The sequence below is a fragment of the Manduca sexta genome, chromosome 28 (assembly GCF_014839805.1).
Source record: "Manduca sexta isolate Smith_Timp_Sample1 chromosome 28, JHU_Msex_v1.0, whole genome shotgun sequence".
NCBI classification, from domain to species: domain Eukaryota; kingdom Metazoa; phylum Arthropoda; class Insecta; order Lepidoptera; family Sphingidae; genus Manduca; species Manduca sexta.
This window is the reverse complement of record NC_051142.1, coordinates 1,566,283-1,587,325: the sequence shown is the minus strand read 5'-3', so window position 1 is coordinate 1,587,325 and position 21,043 is coordinate 1,566,283. Positions and strand designations below refer to the sequence as shown.

Here is a 21,043-nt window from a genome sequence, read left to right as displayed (position 1 = left end):
CGAAATCCTTGTGGTCATGAAATATTATGTAAAAATCCAACACGCATCACGCCTTTATCCTCAAAAGAGAGTAGAGATGCAACCGGGACGATGTGGTCTGCTTTTATTTCACAATATATTCTAGAGCAATATTCACTTAATATGATTCCTAAAAACCGGTTATAAAATATTGAAAAGCTAATTTATTTGACGGCTCTAATATAAATGATATCACATTTGTTATTAAGGATTGCATAAGAGTGGTACATGTGCAGGTACGGGCAGACGGAGGAGACGCAGGTGGGCGCGTCGCTGGCGGGCGGCGAGCTGCTCGTCCATCTGCGGTTCAACCAGACGCCAGAGAACTACACCGTCGGCGGCACGCGTCTCGACAACGGATACTTGCATCTCATTGAGGTAACAATACTATATCTGAAACGATAAACACACTAATTACTTACATTTGTACTTATTTTTAGAAAAAATATAACTGCTCTTGTATTGTAAGCGATAAATTTGTGATGTGGCAGGTGGTGCGTAATTCGACCCTGGTGCAGGTGAAGTTGAACGGGACCGAGTACTTCCGCAAGTCTATATCAGGCGCCAAACAGCTAGACGCCGAGGTGAGACATGTTTTTATAATCAAATTTACCAAAAATTGTAACCATCGGATGGTAACGGACAATTATCACTACTTAATAATATTTGTTGCCGGTCTTGGTAGTATGTTATATTCCTCTTACCGCGACAAGGGACCAATTAGAACAAAGTTTTTTTCATGCTGACAAATTACACAGTTTTAATTGATTTTTTTTGGATCAGATAGAAGATCGATGATTGGTATAATTTATTAAAAACTATTGTTTATTTATTGGGAATTGACTCATGTATTAGTAACATTTTGTTTCGTCAGGTGCTGTACCTGGGCGGGCCGCCGCCGGTGCTGCAAGGCCCGGAGACGGCGGCGCTAGTGGCGGCGGGCTCGGCGCCGTCGCTGCCGTCGCCCGCGGCGCCCGTGTCGGTGCCGGCCGGCACGGCGCTGTCTCCCCTGTCTCCCCTGCCGCCGTCCCCGTCGGCCCCCGCCGCCCCCGCCGCGGCCCCCGCAACCCTCGCGCCTGCACTCCCGCAGGCCATCACCTCGACACCTCCCACGACGCCCGCCACCGTCGATGATCAGCCTGACAACTCGACTTACTTTAAAGGAGTCATTCAGGACGTACAGGTAACATAAATTACGTGTGAATGTTATTTCTTAATTTTGCTACCTACACCGATCCCGGTAATGTGTACGTAATATATTCACATCACATATAACATTTCTCTGCAGTTAGGTCTCATATGTGAGAGTCTGCCTGGATAGGTACCACTACAATGTCTATTTCTGCCGCCAAGCAGCAGTGTGTACTGTGTAGTCACTGTTGTGTTCCGGTTTGAAGGACATTGCAGCCAGTGTAATTACTGGACATCTTAGGATGGCGAGCGCAGTGCTATACCAAACAATAATTTGTAATTGCGTTGAATGGTGTTTCTACTGTTTATGGGCGGTCGTTCCGCTTATCATCAGGCGAACAGCAAGCTCGTCTCGTCATACAAAGAAAAAAAAACTCCATGGTTGCTAAAATTTTGCTGCCCTGTCCCAGATATATACCGGTTCACGCTTGAACGCAAGTCACCAGAGGGGTCCATAGTAGTCGCTATCCAATTATGTACCGCGTTTGTTTCCCGACAGGTATCGAACGGCGTGAACGTGACGGTGGTGGAGTTCTTCCCGCTGCGCGTGCCAGGTCTGCAGCTGCCGCGTCCGTTCGGACACGTGTGGTTCGACCCGACCGGCGTGCTGCGCGGAGTGGTGTCCGACGACGCATGCGCACAACGACCCTGTCTGCACAACGCCACTTGTACCACCACCTGGAACGACTACACGTATGTGCCGCTCACTACATGTATCAGTCTACTGAGGAAATGCGCTATCCACAACACTTCATTTTTCAACATAGTCAAATATTTATAGTTTATGACACTAGATCTAAAATTATGAGACCTATATTTTTTCTTTTTTCAAAACTCTGATTCAATTTTCACTTTTAATTTTGGTTTTATTCTAAACGACGTAAGCACCAAATGACGTCATATATACGGCTCAAGACGTAATGACCTTTGCTTTGCAGTAAATAAGAAGTGAAGTGACAGATTTTTAATTTCTCTCTCTCTCTCTCTTTGAAAGTGACAGTCGCGACGTACCTATTGTAATTTTGATATTTTACATTGACGAATGACATCGTCTTAGTTTTTTAAATAAATAATAAGGTGGACCAAGGAACTATTTCATTCAACCATATGTATGATGTCATCAAGCATTTTTCGGTTTTAAATTTGTTTCTTCAAAATTAATTATTAAAAAAATATTAAAAATACGTAATCGAATCAGAGTAGAAAAATTAGGAAACAGTATTTTTGTTTTAAGCACGTTTAGATTTTGAAATATAGTCAATTGTATCTCACCTCTGAATGGTCCTTTGTCTCTTTTTTCTTCAATTATTATTTGAGTGAGTTTATTGTATGTGGAATCTGACCAATTTCATGATTCATGATTTCATTCAACAAGTTCATGATTTAATTAATATATTATAAACAAAAATAAGGCCAAGTAATTGATAATATATAAATTGGCTTTGGGTATCCTTTCATTAATACATGTATGACCTTTAGATGTTAATAATAATATGCATGTGTGTATGTGCACAGATGCGCGTGTCCCCGCGGCTACAAAGGCAAGGACTGCGCCGAGGTGGAGTTCTGTCAGCTGCAGGGCTGTCCGCTCAACTCCCACTGCCGCAACCTCGACGCCGGGTGAGTTACACTCGTGGATAAAATGGGGGAATTATTTTACATAGTGAGGATTAGTTCAGCCAGTTTCTCCATTAACTGTAAAAGTAAATCACAAACATCATAAAGCGAAAAGTAACAGTAACTTTGATTTGTACCGTCAAAGAAGAAATTGGCTGTGAGACAGGAGTTTGATCTTTTAGAAGAGCAGATATTTTTCAATTTAAATGTAATTTTCATTGACAGAGTTGTACTCGCAATTAATATGTTTTTGCCACGTGTGCGCAGGTACGAGTGCGTGTCTAACGCGACGTTCGACGGCGTCAACACGACGCTCACGTACAAGCTGCGCGTGCCGCGTGGCGTCGCCATCGCCGCTGACGAGGCCTACGACCGCCCCGACACGCTCACTATCACCTATCGGTACTACACTCCCACTGACTCATGCATGTCATGGTGTAACTCTTTCTGCCAGAATGATTTGTTGATTTAGGTTTAGTTATTGTCAAATTTGCTAGCTTTACATCTACAACATTGGTGTTATGTGTACATTAATGTCCCGGTGCACACAGGACGAAGGCCGGCGGCACTGTGTTCCGCGCGGAGAGCGAGGACGAGAGCGCGGAGGAAGGCGCGTGGTTCAGCGTGGGCGTGTTCAAGGAGCTGGTGTCGGTGCAGTGGCGCCTCGGCGGCCGGCTGCCCCGCGCACTGCGCATGCACGCACACCACTCGCATCTGCAGTGGACGACAGTACGGTTCACATTCCACAGGGACCAAATTACAGGTGTGAGATGATAGTTTGACTCGTAGCAGAGTTTTATGCTTTGATGGTGTTGTTTAGTTTATAAGCATAAAGAGTAGAGTATCAGATGCGTTCGTGTTGCACTATTGATGTCGGTGTCGCAGGCGCGTTCGTGGACGCGGAGGGGCGCGCGCCGGTGGGCCTGTCGGGCGCGATCGACGTGCGCGCGTGGCAGCGCCTGGTGCGCGACGGGCGCCTGTACCTCGGCGGCGCGCCGCGCTCCCGCCCCGCGCCCGCCGCCGCCGCCTCCACCCTGCCGCCCACGCTCGCGCCCACTGCACTGGTCTGTGTCGGATAAACTTTTATACTTCACTCCACTAGCTACATATGTTAAACCTAGCTAATGTTGGACATAGTTGCGCACGATAATATACGATATAATATTCTGATTATTTTTTTTTCAAACAATACATTTTTCAGACTGATGGCTCCACGGATCCTAGCACTTGGGATAACTCGGAAGGCGAGGAAACTCCCGGAGATAACTTAGAAGGAAAATATTTCAAGGTTCGTAAACAAAAGTATAGGACGTGTAACATAAAAATAGAACGTGATTTATAAAACATTTTTTTTGTGGATATGTATTTATATTGGTGTGGTGACTGCTTTACAACTGTGTGTTGTGTAGGGTTGCGTGGGCGCAGTGCACGTGGGCTCGCTGCTGCTGCCGTTCTTCACCGAGGAAGAGCTGTTCGTGGGCGCCGCCGCGCGTCTGCTCGCCGGACAGCCGCACTACGCACTTGTGTGAGTTGCAACAGCCTTAATAAATACACTGTCATTTATTCATATAAAATACTCCACCATAATTATTTTACCCTCGTTTATTATGTAGAGTGCCTTTATTAAAACTTTTATAAATAAATAAAGAATATATTAATTTACTGGATGCTTTAATGAATGAAATGAATAGTTTTTAACAACGTTTTTGCTGTATCATATAATACCTTCATTGGTCGATAAGTATATCGGTGTGTACGCGCAGGTCGGGTCGCGGGTGGGGCGCGTCGCAGGGCGTGGAGTGCGTGCTGTGCCTGGAGACGGACTGCGCCAACGGCGGCCGCTGTGCCGACGTGCGCTCCTCCTACGCGTGCGCCTGCCCGCCCGGATACTCGGGCGAGTACTGCCAGGTACGCTACACAATTATATACTTTTTTTGTCTATGATACTACACATCTTGTCAATTTAATTATATTTGGTCTTGCTTATTTTATTTGCTAGCTCCATCTTCACAAGTTATAATTTCTCTATTATGTTATTCACAAGCAATAAACATTGTCTATAATTAATTCCTACGTTTGTAACTCTATTTTAAATTATATGTAAAATAGTTCTTCTTTAATTTATTATTGTTTATTTTTGATCCAGATCGATATAGACGAGTGCGCGTCGCATCAGTGCCAGAACGGTGCCACGTGTCAAGACGGAGTAGCTTCTTACACCTGTATATGTCCTGAGGGATTTGAAGGGGAATTGTAAGTTATTACGTAGAATATTTAGATTCACTACCATAATTTCTCATGAAATTAGTAAATTTCATGTCGTAGTTAAGAAATATAAAAAACTTGATCCTTAAATTTAAATTATAAAAAATACTCAACATTTGTCATGTTATGGCCTGAAATTTAGCAACTTGCTTACACTCTGTCTTAGTACGAAGATTATAAAGTGTTTGATGTTGCCAGGTGTTCCGTGGACATCGACGAGTGCGTGTCGTCCCCGTGCCAGCACGGCGGCACGTGCGTGAACGAGCCGGGCTCGTTCCGGTGCGCGTGCGCCGGCGCGTGGCGCGGCCGCGTCTGCGAGCTGCCGCACGCGCGCTCTTGCGCACATCGACCGTGCATCCACGGCTCTTGCACTGATACCGATCCCGGTATGTTATTACCATATTATTTCAATTTACATAAATAATTATTGGATGAAATCGAGTTAATAACGTTATTCGCCATTATGATAAATAAAAAAAAAATATTTTCTAATGCTTTAACTAACCATTACAATGGTACTCTTCTCTTTATTTAATACTTTGTTACTAAAGTCCTATATCAATAAATGATGTCATTGTCCAGATCCGGTGACCGGTAATCCATTCAAGTGCTCGTGTTTGAAGGGGTATGAGGGCGAGTACTGCGAGCATGCGTTCTGCGAGCTGACGCCCTGCGTGCACGGCACGTGCGTCAACGACACCGAGGTAATCACACACACGTGTCTAATGCTATATTTGTACTCATTTCACTCTAATTTACCCTTTTGACATGGTAATCGATCAGTTCATCCGCGAAGATGAGCCTCACTACTTTTCCTAACCGCCTATAATTACGGGGCTCGGATGGTGGAGGGCCACGGTAGGTGGCTGAAGTGAGTGACGTGTGTGTGTGCGTGCAGAGCGCGTGGTGCGCGTGCGCGGAGGGCTGGCGCGGCGCGCGCTGCTCGGAGGAGCGCGACGGCTGCGCGGAGGCGGCGCGCGGCGCGCAGCCCGCCTGCCTGCACGGCGGCCGCTGCGTCACCGCGCACAACCAGCTGCTCTGCGACTGCGCCAACACAGGTACACGCCGCGCCGCTGCTATCAATAATCTAGTTCATTCTCTTCTGTTACATGTTAAATGTTTCGCCAATAAACAAACATAAAACTAAATAACCATTATCTTCACAACAAACTCGGCAACGATAACCTTCCAAACAAATACATCTCGCGGTCCAACTGGTATACAAATATAACGCGAGCACCTGCCGGAACCCACTTGTAACATATAGTGTAGTTCGATATAGTATCTTATCGCGCGCTATCGGCGCGGTAATCTAGCTCAGATAACCACTGATTACGATAGCCTGTATTCGCAGCGGTGCTCAACATTTACTCGGTGTTCTCACGGATTTCAAATAATCACATACAACATACATTCAGGCCTCCATCTCTAAAGAAATAAGTTTTACCCTCACTTTTTCGCATGTGCATTTTGCCTCATTGGTTAACAGAGGTAAACCTATCACTATATCGATATTACAGAACACCAAGGACATCTCTTCATATATTTTTTGTCACTAACAATGCTATTTTGTTTATATGTTAGTAAGTGTAACCAATAGCTATATTAAATCATCTCTGGGCGCGTTTGAATGCGCATGCGTCATTATTATGAATGCGAAGCACATACACAGCACATCTTACCGCCTTGTTAGTACACTATGAATCATTCTCACATTGTTTTTCTACTAGTATTGACGGTCTATATGTCACTATACGCTCATCTCAGAAATATTACGTCAAGTGAAAAAATAGCAACATTGCGAGAAAATAGACTCGTTACCATCCCATGATTTGACATTTCTGTTAATTTAGTTGTTTACCCTCTATAAATATAAAATTCTTAAAACAGAAATAATACATCACACATCTACTTTAGTCACCATGACTAAACCGCATGTGACTCATGAGTACCTCCGGTAGCCTGTGTAGGGTCTAAGGCCTTTTGAATTGACAAAACTTAGGACCTTTTATGTTACATCTTACTAATATTATAGAAAATATAAGTTTGCGAAAATGTTCGGATGTTTATTTTAAGTAAACGCGCAACAACTAAACGGATTTGGATTAAATTTGGCACACGGGTAGGCCACATCCTGGATTTAACACATACTGCTACTACATTTTATCTCGGTGATTTGCTTCCACGGGAAACATTGAATTTTTTATACTTTTTAAATTTGATTGCGCTAGGTCGTAGGTACATTGTTTGAAACTTGTGTAGCAGGAAAGGCTTCAAGCGGATGAAGTCGTGAGCAACACCTAGTACCTAATAAAGATGTTTTATTTATCGAAGCTTCTAACAGGTTAGCCTGGATATCTTTATGTTCAACGCCTGAGGACTCCCTGTGCCTGATGGCTATGGCATTGAATTGAGTGTCGAACGTTGTCCGTAACTACCGATTTTTTCTGAATAAGAACGATCAAAATAGTGATATATCACTCAAGATCAAAATCCATTCTGATTGGTACATTTTTAATTAATTCCAGAGATATTATGGATCAAAATTATTAATAACTTCGGCTATACGCGGACTGCATGTCTTGTTATTCAGTTAATTGATAAAACACTACATTTATTTTATTGTCTTTATTGATCTAATTCAATTTATTTCCTGCCTCCAAAGCGTAACTGTACTGGATGTGTGTTACCATACTACTCTGGGGTCCCGTGTTTGAATTCCTATTCGAGCAAGGTGATAGGGTATTTCTGCTCAGTATCAAACCAGAGTCTGAAATTTGTATCCGATGAGGCAATAGGCTCGCGCGAAAAGGCGAAAACGGCTCACACGGCGAAACGTGGGTGCCCTAGCTGGTGCTACCTATGCTTACCCCATCGGAGATAAAGGTGTGATGAGTATTTGTTTTTCAATTAATTCAAAAAATTAACCATTTCAATAGTGTTATTAGAGGTAAACTGCGTCTGTATGTACTGGGAAAATAAAAAGTAATGACGCGCGGAAATTGTTTCCGGGGAAGGTATGTGTAAAGTCCTAAATTTAATTACATTGTCAATATGTAGCGGGGTTTCCTCTATTATTCCCTACAGCATGTGGTTAAGATTTTGCCTATTATTCCTCTTAATACCCACTGTAAACAATGAATAAAATATGTGGTGGAATGAATCATAATCTCTTGTTTTTTATTGTTGACGTCATGAGCCTCCCGGACACTTGTGGTGAAAGCCACGCCTGTGAACAGAAGCATCATGACTAGAAACGATAACTGCACACAGTAATGTATTCATTGCTCTAAAACATTTTACTTATTTACATTAATCTATTGTAAATAAAGTAAATACTTCAAGCCGTTAAACGCATAGATCTGTTTTCAAAAAAGCATGATGGTCTAGTGTGGTGCAGTCCCATTAAAAAAAACTGACAAAATGATCTGGATTTGGTATTTTTCATACCAATATTGGCAATAACAATATTTATATATTTTTTGGCAAATTGATAGAATAATTAAAATATGATAATCAACTCTACACTGTATTATGCACTGACCATATGCAGTGTAGTCCCTGCCATGCCCCCATACAAAATAATTACAATTGTTATTGAACCGTTAATCCGTGCCGATTAAACATTACCACCGCTATTGAACCAATTAAACCAAGGTCTGAGCACACGTCACGGATGAGTTCAGGAAAATTGACGCAAAGTTTGTGAATCAGTGGCCTCGCGCCGCCGCGAGCGGACACCTCCCGCGCACGGCGCCGAGCTCCCGACGTGTAGCGTGACCCGAGATGGGCGGTACAAGGATAGTGAGAGTGCAGTGAAGGACGCTGACATGTGGCCACTTGTGGCGATTGTTCTTATTGGTGAGGATCATTTGTGTGCGACGAGCGGTTATGTATGACAAAATTACGTTGGATCTGTCATCTGGTGTGATTGTGGCGTAGGTAAAGGTAGATGTCGGCTCTCGACGGCCGCTAGGATTGTGCTCAGTGGATTTTGATGTAGTGACGAGGACCTGTATGGCGGGTATTTTATATTGTGTATAGTGAAAGTTGTACAATTTTTGTAAATTTCAAAATGCTTTGTCGGTTTACTTGCATGTAAATTTTCTCTTAGAAAAGAACTTAAACTCAAGGGCTAAGATTAATTATAAATGTTAAAAAATTACAGACATGTTAACTTTTTTCCATTGGCCAACTTCAAATGTTATCTGCTCACTAATTATCTTATCAAAGATAATTTTATAAATACAGATAATATCATTCACAAAATATGTTATAACCTTTTATATGACTTTATTTGCACATAGAATATGATCATTGCAATAAACATTGTAGGTAATAAATATAGTACAAACTATGTTTAAATTCGTGAAAAGCCAAAGGAAATAACTATTCAATTATCCTGCGATAAATGAATAAATATTTATAATATTATTATCAAAGTAGGTGACGATGTTTGTGTGTTTGTTATAAATAAATTCATAAACTGCTGAACGGTTTCGGATGTAATGTGTGTAACCACACCGATAAAGTAAATAATGGTTTTACTGTAACATTAGAATATTTTTTATTCCGGAAAACTATAAAGTTTGCCTGTTATTGTGAGAAATTCTTTCATTAGGACGAAGCTGCATAAATTTATATTATTATTATCGATATTAACATTATAATACGCGTCATGGGCGGTGTGCACAATGCAAATTACACCGCCGAAATTAATTGATACTCTAACTGCAACCTCACAGGGCACTATCTATGTTCAATCAAATACTTCCTAATGTCTACGAGTTACAAGTGCTTTGCATTACTAAATGTAATATAAACAAGGATGATATTGCCGTCTAACAATCGAATATTTACTAGCGAAAATTAGGTAGGGTCTAATATCCTTCAGTACTTCGGTTCAATATCTGTAGAAACGATTAACTTAGCTTATGAACTTATTCGAAACAAAGGCTGTAACCGCATCGGCTCTAGTACTGCAATTGTTTGTAGGCGGTTGTAGTCATTTTATTCTTAAACTCCGGAAAATCCCCACAAATTATCATAGAATTGCCTACTGTGAAGACCAAAGGATTTAAGCTCATATGTAAAGACTTGTCAGTTTTTTAATAAATACATAAATAAATTTATCGGCTTGTATTGAATTAGCGTAAATACCAAATTTATATAGAAACCACTTGAAAATGATTTAATATTTTCATAGGGAAAGCGATAATACAATTCATACAAAATTATAATGAAAATTTTAATAATTTTTAGACATATTCTCCTTGATTTAATGCGCAAAATAATTGTCGTGTTTAAGAGACTGTAATATAATCAAATCATCCTCCATATTTGCAATAAATTTAACATTATGATAAACTTTGCAAAAGTAATTATGATCCGCGTCGCCTCAGATGTTCTCTCTGATAACTGATACAAGTTATCTTAATGAACCTCTTCAGATAGTGACTATGTGCGTGACACACATTTGCGCAGACTGATCCACAAACTAAACGATACTCATTTTATAGACAATTGTGTCTAAAATACGAATGCGTCGTCTTGTGGTGGTATCACTATCTGATTCTACATAAAACCGGATGCTGATCTTGGTGGTGGTAGGATACATTTTTTATCCGCTCGGTTAGTTTGTGTCGACTTGCGATGGATAAACATCTCTCGTCAGGCGACGTCCTATTTGTACCACACTCCGTTTACCACCAGGTGCAGTGGGGATCAGTCATATGATAAATTTAATGAGGCTCATAATCTCTTAAAGACTTGTAGGCCATGATTGGCGATCACACACACAATCATTTATCGTTCACCATCAGGTGACTCGATCGTCGTCCAACCTTGGCGTAAAAGAACTTGTTATCAGTTAATATTACTCTCTCAATGTCAACGACAAGGCAACATCATTGCAACAATATTACCATGTTAATGCTCCAATGATTATAAATATTGTGCAGCTATTCTTGTCTACTATTGGGAAATACTTCCTCTTTGGTGTATTGTTTATTGACTTTGTGCAGTGTGTATTGCTTTGAGGCGTGAGTATAGAGATGGATGTGGTGTCGCAGGCTGGACGGGCGTGCGCTGCGAGGTGGACGTGGACGAGTGCGCGGCCGGGCTCGTGAGCTGCGGGCCCGGGGACTGCCTCAACCTCGACGGCAACTACACGTCAGTACTCACTCTAATACTGTTATAACTGGCATTGCACAAGTGATCCTTGCTTTAACGTCTTCAATTGTCTGAGTTTATATAGACAGTGAAAGGCTAATTGATTAATATTTTTGGTAAAAAATTGACTAGTTTAAAAAAACAAAGAAAAAAGTGCTCATTTTAAATATTATATACGAATCTTAGTGTCGCAAAAAAAAATCACTGAAAAGTTTTGATATTATGCTTTTTGGCATATCTGTTATAAATTATGTTTATATACATTTTCTTTCGCTTTTCGTATCTATTGGCACTTAGCTGGATCTCGTTTTTCTTTTATTAAAATTTGAGATTATTGATAACATGTATACTTTAAAAATAGAAATGTTATGGTCACGGCTAATGTATTATGGTGTATATTCCAGTTGTCTGTGCACGCCTGGTTTCTGCGGGCATGAATGCGCGCTGCTGGACCCGTGCTTCGAGCCGGCGCCGAGTGCAGGCGCGGGCGCGGACGCGGCGCCGGACGGCTCGGCCGCCAACGGCACCGGGCCCTGTCTGAACGGCGGGCAGTGCTCGCAGCGGTGCGGCGCCGCCACCGACTACCACTGCCAGTGCGCGGCCGGCTGGACCGGCAAGAACTGCTCCGTGGCGGCCGCGCTGGCGGCGCCCGAGGCGGCGGGCGGCGCGGCGGGCGTGGCGTGGGGCGTGGGCGGCGCGCTGCTGGCGCTGGCGCTGGCGGCCGCGGCGCTGGCGGCGCTGGCGGCGCAGGCGCGGCGCAAGCGCGCCACGCGCGGCACCTACTCGCCCTCGGGGCAGGAGTACTGCAACCCGCGCGCTGAGATGATGCACCACGCGCTCAAGCCGCCGCCGGAGGAACGACTCATATAGAGGTGACACTCAACACGCGCACACCTGTCACTTTTTATAACATTCATTACATCATTCCTACATTAACAATAAAAATATGAAATTATATGATACACAATTATATTTCCAATGGTTAAAAACATCAACTTTATTATATGTTACTTACAAAAATAAATTTATATTATTTCTTTTATTACAGTTGGAGACATGAATGAGTTAAAGAAAATGAACAAATAAACGAAATTACATGAAAAACACAAAAGAAGTCGCATATCAACCAAAACGTCTATGTGAGTGTGCGCGATTGTGACAATGTTTATATGTGTGTGTGCGGCTATGTTGTACCTGTACGAATGACGTCCATGGACGTTTGACAGTGTGATACCCATCAACTACCCACATGGAAAGCTCTGGCGAACCTATAACAGAAATAAAACTGCGTTGTGCTAAAGTTGGTGGAACGTGCTGTGACGACGCTCCGGTCATTGTGCTCGACGGAGCGTGGAAGTAGTAGTTACATCTCTGCCTAACACTCGTAGGTAAAAGTGTAAGCTCATGTGTGGAGTGTGTTGGTCCCAGGGCTCCTTTAAGGGGAGTTTGAAATGAGTATAAAAATGTAAATTATGTAGTTTTAAGGTTAACGCGGTGACTTACTTAATGAGGACGCGTAGACATTACCGCCACAATAGCATCTATCATCGAAGACAGTATAGAAAGAAATCTTAATCTAAATAACATATAAATAAAAAAAATGTATAATGAACTTATAGTAAAAATTTGGACTCAATATAAAAGCACGCATTATTTACAAATTAATTTCTAACTGAATCTAATCAATATTTACATCTTAAATATGACGTTATGCTCGTCTTTACCGACATTTATCGGCGGAAATTCTTACATCCACAAAAAAAAGCAATGATGTGTCGCGACGCAACTTAAAGCATTGATTTATCGCCAACACGAGTACTTAATAGTTGATAAAAACGAGCATAATTCTAAAACTAACTATTGATAGACTTGGACATTCCTAAAATAATATTTCAAGTAAATTAAATCCGCCTCTTTTCTACTTAAAAGAATGTTCACTATGTACTTAATGAATTGAAAGATGTGAAGACATTCCACAGTATGCTTAGTAATATAAACTTATTTGTAGGCCTTTAATACTCCTTTTCACCAAACTTTACTTATACTTAGTGGATCTCTAATGTGCAAGCTTTTATTCACGAGATGTTGTGGCTAGTTCTCATACTGTCAAGTTAAGCAAATATTGGTGAAAAGCAGCTAAAACCCGAGCCGAAATTATAATTATTCTTAAATCTTTACATTCCATGAATTTTTAAAAAACATATAAAGTTTTATATATAGTTCGTATGTTTGCTTGAAATTTATCTCAGAAGCGGTTCTAATATAAAGTCATATATTTTGGTATGTGATGGTCGGTAGTGGGACCACTTGTATTGTATTTATACATTAGGGTAAGACATTTGCAATCGTGTTTATAGTACATAAGATATATAAAACAGGTATTTGAACTTACGCCGTCCTGCCGTAGCGGCGAGTTATTCCTGTTGCGTCTATATTAACTAGCCTTTCTCGCCGTCTCCGCCCGCGTGAAAAAGTTTTTCGGTCAAAGATGGAGCTTAAAGTACTTGAGAGTTCAAAATTGGTTCTGTAGGTCCAGCGATTAGCCCCTACAAAACTACAAATTAATTATTTCTTTTATACTCGCAAACTATTTCTCTTTATAATATTAATATAAACTTAAGTTTCAATTATTATTTTATTTACATTATTACCAGAGATACAAAATAATCTCGATTGATATAATTTCATTCAATTCTTACTTTTAGCAGTAATAAACAAATCACGACTGGGACTTCTTTACCATTGATATTGTTAGATTAGTCTAATTCTAACGAATTCTTAAGCTCAGACTTAATCTTAGACGCATCAGGAAGCGAACTGGTCGCAGCGGTATAAATATATCGGTATAATACGGGACATAATGTAGTTTGTATAATCCATAGAATCCACGTCGCGAACAGTAACGCGGCTCGAGCAATAATATCTTAGTATTATTTAAAGTAAGCTCTGTAACGAGTGCCTTACAGAAACTTTTCATATATTGTACATAATGTATCTAATTTTGACAGTCGTGTTATGACGTCAACATTTATTCTGGACGTATATGTACGTCGTATAAAATAGTGTTTAAGACCGGTAGATTGTAACCTGGGTTACTTTACTGAATGTCGCGACGTGGTCGCACGTGGATACACGCGACGAACATTTGTGGACTGTACCATTTTAAATAAGTAATACTTAACGGAGAAATATAAGCTAATATTATATTTATAAAATTTTTGTGTTAAGTGCCGAGTACTATATACGAAAAAGTTTAATCGGTTAGTAATCGTCTGGGTTATAAGCGACTAATATCTGGTAAAGAATTTTATCAGGCAAGATTTATATAATATATTGAAGTGTGTTGTTGTACGATTGTTAGTCAACATTGTTTTTTATTGATACATAATTATATTTCTTGTCTTTTTAAAACGTTTACTATATTTATTATTTATTAAAATATTTTTTATTACACATATTTTTGCTACCCATATGGTACAAGCCACAAGCGTCGTCCATTATGCGCGTGCGCGTTAGTTTGTAAGTAATAGATAAGACATGATGGAAAGCGTGAAAATTCTAAATTACATTGTAGTGAAGACGTTCTCCGCCGCCACGGCGCCTGCGCACTCTGGCGCCTCGCGCTGCACACCCTCCTCACACCTGTTACATGTGTAGTGTTTAATGTAATCAAACTAAGAGTATTATATTTTACTGTAATATCATATAACATGTGTTTCTCGCTGCAGAAAAGACAGCTATGCATAGATATGGTAGTTTAATATACTAGCCATGGTAGTTTAATATTTATATTGTGTACATATACAATAAGAAATATGCCCTCATAGCCTTCTCACGAGTATATACAGTGAACCCTCTGTACATAGATACGTGTAGTGACGTCGCGGGCTCGGGTGCGACGGGACGCGGGGAGACGTCAGTGCCTTACACACAAGTCTGTATATTGACATAGTATATAATACCGTAGCGAAGGCTCCGGAGGCTCTTTCATGCTCAGTGTTCTTGTTAGTAAATTTTCGGCCCCGGAGTCAATATGATAGCCATTGTACCAGCATTGTCTGGGCAAGTGTACTTAATCTACAAATATATCTCTGTGTGTAAGTGGTCGACTTTATTGTATAAGTATTGTATTATTCAATAGAATTTGCAATGTTTTTAAAATTAGATTTTTATGAATTAAATTGGGTTAGATGATTGTGAGTTTCAGAAAGGTATTGAAGTCCGTATGGTGGGTAACGACGCATTATGAGACTCGCATCTAAGGTTTCAGAGCAATGAGAGTAGTGTTGAGTGCTGTTGATTACGGCGCACGATCGCTTATTATATGAAGTAAAATGTTTGTTTACATTGCAAGTTCTGTTGAAGTATATTTTATGCAGCATGGCTTACTTCTATTAAGTAAGATACTCGTGCTGTGTTCTAATGTTACATAAAATCGACCGCATTTTGTATTGTATATATTGGAATTACTGTAATATTTATACCTATAATATGAAACTTGTAAGACTAATTCTTATTACCTTACTTATTGTATTAGCGCCGGTGATGTACATTTTTGCTGTATTATTATAAAATTTTATGGTTATCAATAATTGGCAATTTAGTTACGAATAAAAGTTTGGTTAGGTTAGATATGATAAAAATGTCATTATATAATTTCAACTTCTTTTATATATAAAAAAGTTTATAAAATAATTTTAATGTACATTATTTTTTAAAAAAAAGTAATGTGTTATAAACATACGAGCCAACATTTGATGCACACCGAACTTTTATTTGTAACGATTGCGTGTAATCTCTACATGTTCCATACTATTGTTGTATTATCAACTCTGTATTTATTGTGTGACCGTCCGATCAGCAACTATTGTACAGCCCCAAATCTTTTCACTATTAGACGTAATTTGAATATCACTGTATACAGATTATTAAGCATGCTATGAACTAATGAAATGGTAAACATAATCAAATGACCTAAATTTAAATTATTTTGTATAAAAAAAATCATTTTGTGTACGGCTGGGTCGCCGCTAGGAGTCGAATCTGCTAATTAATTCTTTTTTATATATAAAATATCAGGAAAGCGTTATTTAAATTACATAATGAATTAAAGATGAAGAGGCTGCGTTATTGATCACTGTGGATGTCCTGCGAGGCGGCTCAGCCGGACCGCGCTTACTTACTAAGTATTTATATTGTATATAGTTGAGTGCAGCAGCTACGTGAGCTACGTGTGGCGAGACGACCGAACGTTACCGTCCACTACACACAACAAGCGCGCTGCCCGACTGCGCCAATTATATTACTAAACAATTTGTTCGCCAATTTCAACTTTAGATGTCAAGATTTCATTAAGAAAGAATGAAGATGAAAGTATTCCTTTTTTTGGGTCATAAAAATATAGTTACAGTATAATTAATTATTAAAGCCTAAAGTTTTGATCAGCGAACTGTGCAAGCTCACTCGGCGGGATAGTACACTGCCCGAATGTAGAGCACCTAATTGTAAGATAGGACAGATTACGATGGAATGGATGTGTGTCCACGTTCATAATTTTTTTCGTCCGTATGTCGCAGATTTTGCCCGATATATCCGTGTAGTCGAACTATATTATGTATTTTTGTGAAAGAAATTGTGCCAGCGACGGCAGCGCGCGGGAGTGTGACAGTACTGCGAGATGAACATTTCCTTGAGTGTTTTACACTTGGCCTATTGGCATTTAACCAATAAACTATTATCGTATGAATTTGTGTCTTTACTTTGTCCCCATGTCCCATATTGGTAGCCGTTCAAAAAACGTCTCCAAACAACCTACAATAGTTAACGCTGTTTTAATCATCACTACAATAAGTGTAAGATAAGATAAGATAATTTATTTGTAAAAGAACATGAGTATACATACACAGGTATGCAAGATGTTACATAATTATAATAGAGACATCATGTTTCGCCGCGGCAGTAGCGTACAAATATCAACATATAGATTATTAACATTATACATTTCAATTTCAATGTTTCAATTTTTAAATTATTTCATATTTTAAGTAATATAAAAGTACTATTAGGTACTTATCACCTTTCATTATATACTTATTCCTAATTCTAAATCGTGTAATAGGTCAAATTTTCGCCAATAGTCTAAATAAGTCATTATGTGTCGTAACTTCCTTACCTTACCTTACCTTCTCCCTCCTTTCACACTTCTTTGTATATACTTATCGATGAACTAAAGCTGGCCCGTTCGCACTACGCACAGGTGTGCGTAGTGTGCGGTGTGATAAAAATAACTTTAAAAATATATTTGAAAGGCTGGATAATGGCTTGGATACATGGAGTAATTATACATAAATACAAACAAAACATACTGTATTTTTGACAGTTGAATAAGCATTGCGTTGTCATGACGACTGGAGTATGTTTACTCGCAGACACTACACACCCCAACATGTGAATGCAATCTATAGCATTAACACATATTTTGCAGTATTTTTTGTTATTTATAAATATATAATATCTTCCTTAATCTAGTAAAAGGTTGGCAAATACATTTAGCAAGATTTATCATAATATCTAATACTAAATACCATTATATTAATATTATCGAGGGATTGCTTAGTGGAAATGAGACAAGTAAATATATTTTTAAACACGTCCTTTATTCAAATACTGTTATGTACAGGATGTAAGACATATACAATAACAACGCATGCCCCGGGCCGGCTGCGGCCCGACACCTCGCACCCATGCGCCTCTATTGGTAATATATTAATAATATAACGCGTGACCATGCGTTTGACAATCAACTCTGTGTTTCGCGAAGTATCCCATTAAATAAACATTCACTATAACGTAACCCTGGAGACGTCTCCGGGAGGCAGAGTCGGTACTCGTTCATCAAACGCAACATCACGCACCTTCTCGTTCTAAATTAAATATAGGATATGTGACGCGAAACGTTCGGAATCAAACAAATGAGCGAGTCGCCACGACTTGCTAACATCGATTTTAAACTAATCATTATTTTTGTCAATACAACATTCTACGGTATAAAAAAATAAATAACAATAATTGTTGGAAGACTTGTGGAATACTCGCAAGCGTCTTCCTTGTTCAGCTAGCAGTTCAGTTGTCGACTGCACACTGCACAACGAGGGAGTACTAGAGCACTAGGTCACTAGACATATCCTATAAATTAATCTCGAACGCGATAAACACTATCAACGGCAAGCCACGCGCTCAAGCTACGCAAAGGAATGACTTAGATTTACCTCCTCGCACTGTAGAACAACTAACTAACGAGTCCCGCGCGAGGTGGCGCACCGCCTGTTTGGCACCAGCGGGACTGGAGGGATCGGGAGTACGTGCCGAGTGCTGAGAGTCCCTTCACTCAGCTAGCACCATGTCGTGAGCACTCGCGACACCACACGGACGGCGCAATTATACAAAACATCACAACGACAATGTTTTCTAAATTGCGTCTACAGGGAAGTTACAACTGGAATCGAAGTGAAGTGGAGGAAGCGCGGACGCTACTCAATATATAGGAACATTCAGTCGTCGCGTAGGTCGTCGTTCATTGAAAATATAAAGAGCCTACTTATATTTAAAACAAAATAAAAATATTGTAAAATCATACAAAAGGCGGTCCCCGCGCGGACACGGCCCGCGGCCCCGCCGTACAATCGTAATAATAATCAACATTATTTAGTTATACATTGTAAAACAATCAGTTTTATGGCATAATTTATGTTACATTTAGAAGAAATAAATATGCATTGTGTCGACATCCGCAGCGGGACATGTAAAAGCTAACAGTTCGAGGCGCGCCTCGGCTCAGGTATCACTCAGGTATTCTGCGAATCTCACGTTAATACTGTCCTCGTCGCTCCGCCTCGCACACCAAGCTACAATAAATAACAATACAGACTAATCGCGCGCCGCACGCGTCACGCAGCACGCAGCACGCAGCACGCAGCACGCAGCACGCCGCATGCACCACGCCGCACACGCACCGCACGCATCATGCAGGTCACGAGAGAGCTTCATCACAAACGGTCAGTTACAAGGAACTTTTGTTACTGTCATTTTTAACAACCATTAACTGATAATTATGTATTCATTTTTTTTTATTTAGCTATGTGGCGGGAAATCATTTTTTTTAATTTTAAATCTCGAATAGTGTCAATCTTTAACGTCAACTTTACAGTTAAAAGTTTCTTGTAGCTGTTAGGTAACATTGCGTCGGCATGGTCGATGAATTCGCGGCACTGCACCGCACCGGTCCGGGAAGCAGTATGCAGGATGAAGTCGTTTGTACTGTGGACACTGGCGGCGGTGGTCGCGTGCGTATGCGCGTGTGTGGGCGTCACTCGTCGCTCGGCCTCGCGTCGCCGCACTCTCACGCCGTTGGCTACCTGCAAATGGCATAAACTATGATAAAGGTCTATTTCACAACTTCTGAGTAAAAGTTACTCATAGCATGATCGATGCATGAACTGCTCAAATACAAGAGGCCACACTTTATTCTATGCCCCCAAATAAGTAATGATGAGGGATAATATGAATGTTGAGTTTATTTTATGATGAGGTGGTGAGGTGTAGTGAGGAGCAGTGTGGTGTACCTGTTGTCGTGTGGATGCAGCACGACGCGCTGGTAGTCTCTCCGCGCGAGCTGCTGCCGCTGCCGCGAGCCGAGCTCGGCCGTGCCGTCGCGCGTGATGAACAGCTGCAGGCCCGATGCTGCCGGACATAAAGTCACAATATTAACATTACTAATAATAACATAAAGCCTATGTGTCGTATTTAAACTCCATATACGAAATTTGGCGTATATAAAGATTTTCAATATAAATTAAATAATTCCAATTTCTCAATTTACAGTGCCTTTGTTTATGAACGATAATAAACAAACGTTAGTATGTAATTAGTAAATTTCTTTCAGTACAATGTAATTTGAAAGCCGCTATCAAGCATAATGAAATACATGTAAAGTGGCAGTATGGACATTGAACACTCACTCTCAGCGGAGTCGTCGACTGCGTGCTTGAGGTCGGTGGCGGCGAGCAGCTCGTCGATCAGCGAGTCGGGGTTCACGCGCGTGTTCTCCACTCGACATGACACCACGTGCTACAGAGTATGACAGTACAAATATTCGTCATTAAAAATCATCTTCTCTTATAACAGTCTATCAGCGTCAACTCTAGAATTCAGCATTCTATTGGGCTTTACAGTTAGTTGTGAGCTTTAAAGATCCGTGGGTGCAGTAGTGCGCGCGTAGTGTACCTGCGCGTCGTCAGCGGGCGGCGGCGGCGCGGCGTGCGCGGGGTGTGCGGGGGCGGGGGGCGCGGCGAGCGCGGCGCGCTTGCGTCGCTCGGCGGCGGCGCGCGCGCGCTCCAGCGACCCGCCCTCCGACGCAGACGCAGACGCAGAGCCCGACGACGGGTTCCTACACACACACACAAGTCAATATAAACGCGAATACACAAGGCTCGAGCGCATGCGGACCCACAGGCGACACAACACTTTACACCAGAAGACAAACATTATTAACTGACAGATGGCAACACATATCTATCGCGAGCATATATCTATACGAAAAAAATATTTTCTTTATTACACAGTGTTGCATCACCTGTAGTTCGGTATACACTCAGCCACTTATAATTGATTGGCGACATACAAACGCGAACACTTCACGAGCATCATTACAAGAAAAGACAACATTCAAATTAACGAGACATTTTCACACTAATGCAAGTTGTCGGCCAAGAGCTAAGGTCAA

The 21,043-nt window shown here is 40.9% G+C and overlaps 2 protein-coding genes and 1 long non-coding RNA gene across 6 annotated transcripts in view; 1 reads left to right on the top strand and 2 right to left on the bottom strand.

Annotated features, from left to right (window-relative positions):
- The window catches only part of LOC115451895 (protein crumbs), a 29,532-nt gene extending 12,524 nt beyond the window's left edge, over window positions 1-17,008 (top strand). For all 3 annotated transcript variants that reach the window (XM_037444777.1, XM_037444776.1, XM_037444778.1), the window contains 18 exons: window positions 255-396; window positions 510-602; window positions 893-1,201; window positions 1,709-1,902; window positions 2,725-2,829; window positions 3,094-3,228; window positions 3,378-3,589; window positions 3,712-3,890; window positions 4,028-4,114; window positions 4,236-4,351; window positions 4,590-4,734; window positions 4,973-5,079; window positions 5,290-5,477; window positions 5,674-5,795; window positions 5,990-6,149; window positions 11,163-11,262; window positions 11,667-12,134; window positions 12,311-17,008. In XM_037444777.1, the coding sequence (XP_037300674.1) occupies window positions 255-396; window positions 510-602; window positions 893-1,201; window positions 1,709-1,902; window positions 2,725-2,829; window positions 3,094-3,228; window positions 3,378-3,589; window positions 3,712-3,890; window positions 4,028-4,114; window positions 4,236-4,351; window positions 4,590-4,734; window positions 4,973-5,079; window positions 5,290-5,477; window positions 5,674-5,795; window positions 5,990-6,149; window positions 11,163-11,262; window positions 11,667-12,132 (2,860 nt within the window). In that variant the 3' untranslated portion in view covers window positions 12,133-12,134; window positions 12,311-17,008. The remainder of the gene's footprint in view (window positions 1-254; window positions 397-509; window positions 603-892; window positions 1,202-1,708; window positions 1,903-2,724; window positions 2,830-3,093; window positions 3,229-3,377; window positions 3,590-3,711; window positions 3,891-4,027; window positions 4,115-4,235; window positions 4,352-4,589; window positions 4,735-4,972; window positions 5,080-5,289; window positions 5,478-5,673; window positions 5,796-5,989; window positions 6,150-11,162; window positions 11,263-11,666; window positions 12,135-12,310) is intronic.
- LOC119191029 lies at window positions 160-6,363 on the bottom strand. 2 transcript variants are annotated; one of them, XR_005113345.1, is made up of 5 exons: window positions 6,244-6,363; window positions 5,246-6,167; window positions 2,482-4,739; window positions 1,690-1,896; window positions 160-411 (listed from the first exon to the last, which is right to left on the bottom strand). It is a non-coding gene; the product is annotated as an uncharacterized LOC119191029 (long non-coding RNA). The 2 variants fall into 2 exon arrangements; XR_005113344.1 differs by lacking the exon at window positions 160-411 and adding an exon at window positions 1,031-1,157.
- Window positions 17,009-17,897: 889 nt separating the features above from the next.
- Window positions 17,898-21,043, bottom strand: part of LOC115451890 (protein FAM102A) — a 119,184-nt gene continuing 116,038 nt past the window's right edge. Inside the window, exons 11-14 of the mRNA XM_037444954.1 lie at window positions 20,545-20,707; window positions 20,280-20,388; window positions 19,884-20,001; window positions 17,898-19,676 (exon numbers count right to left, since the gene is read on the bottom strand). Coding sequence (XP_037300851.1) covers window positions 19,673-19,676; window positions 19,884-20,001; window positions 20,280-20,388; window positions 20,545-20,707 — 394 coding nt within the window. The 3' untranslated portion in view covers window positions 17,898-19,672. The remainder of the gene's footprint in view (window positions 19,677-19,883; window positions 20,002-20,279; window positions 20,389-20,544; window positions 20,708-21,043) is intronic.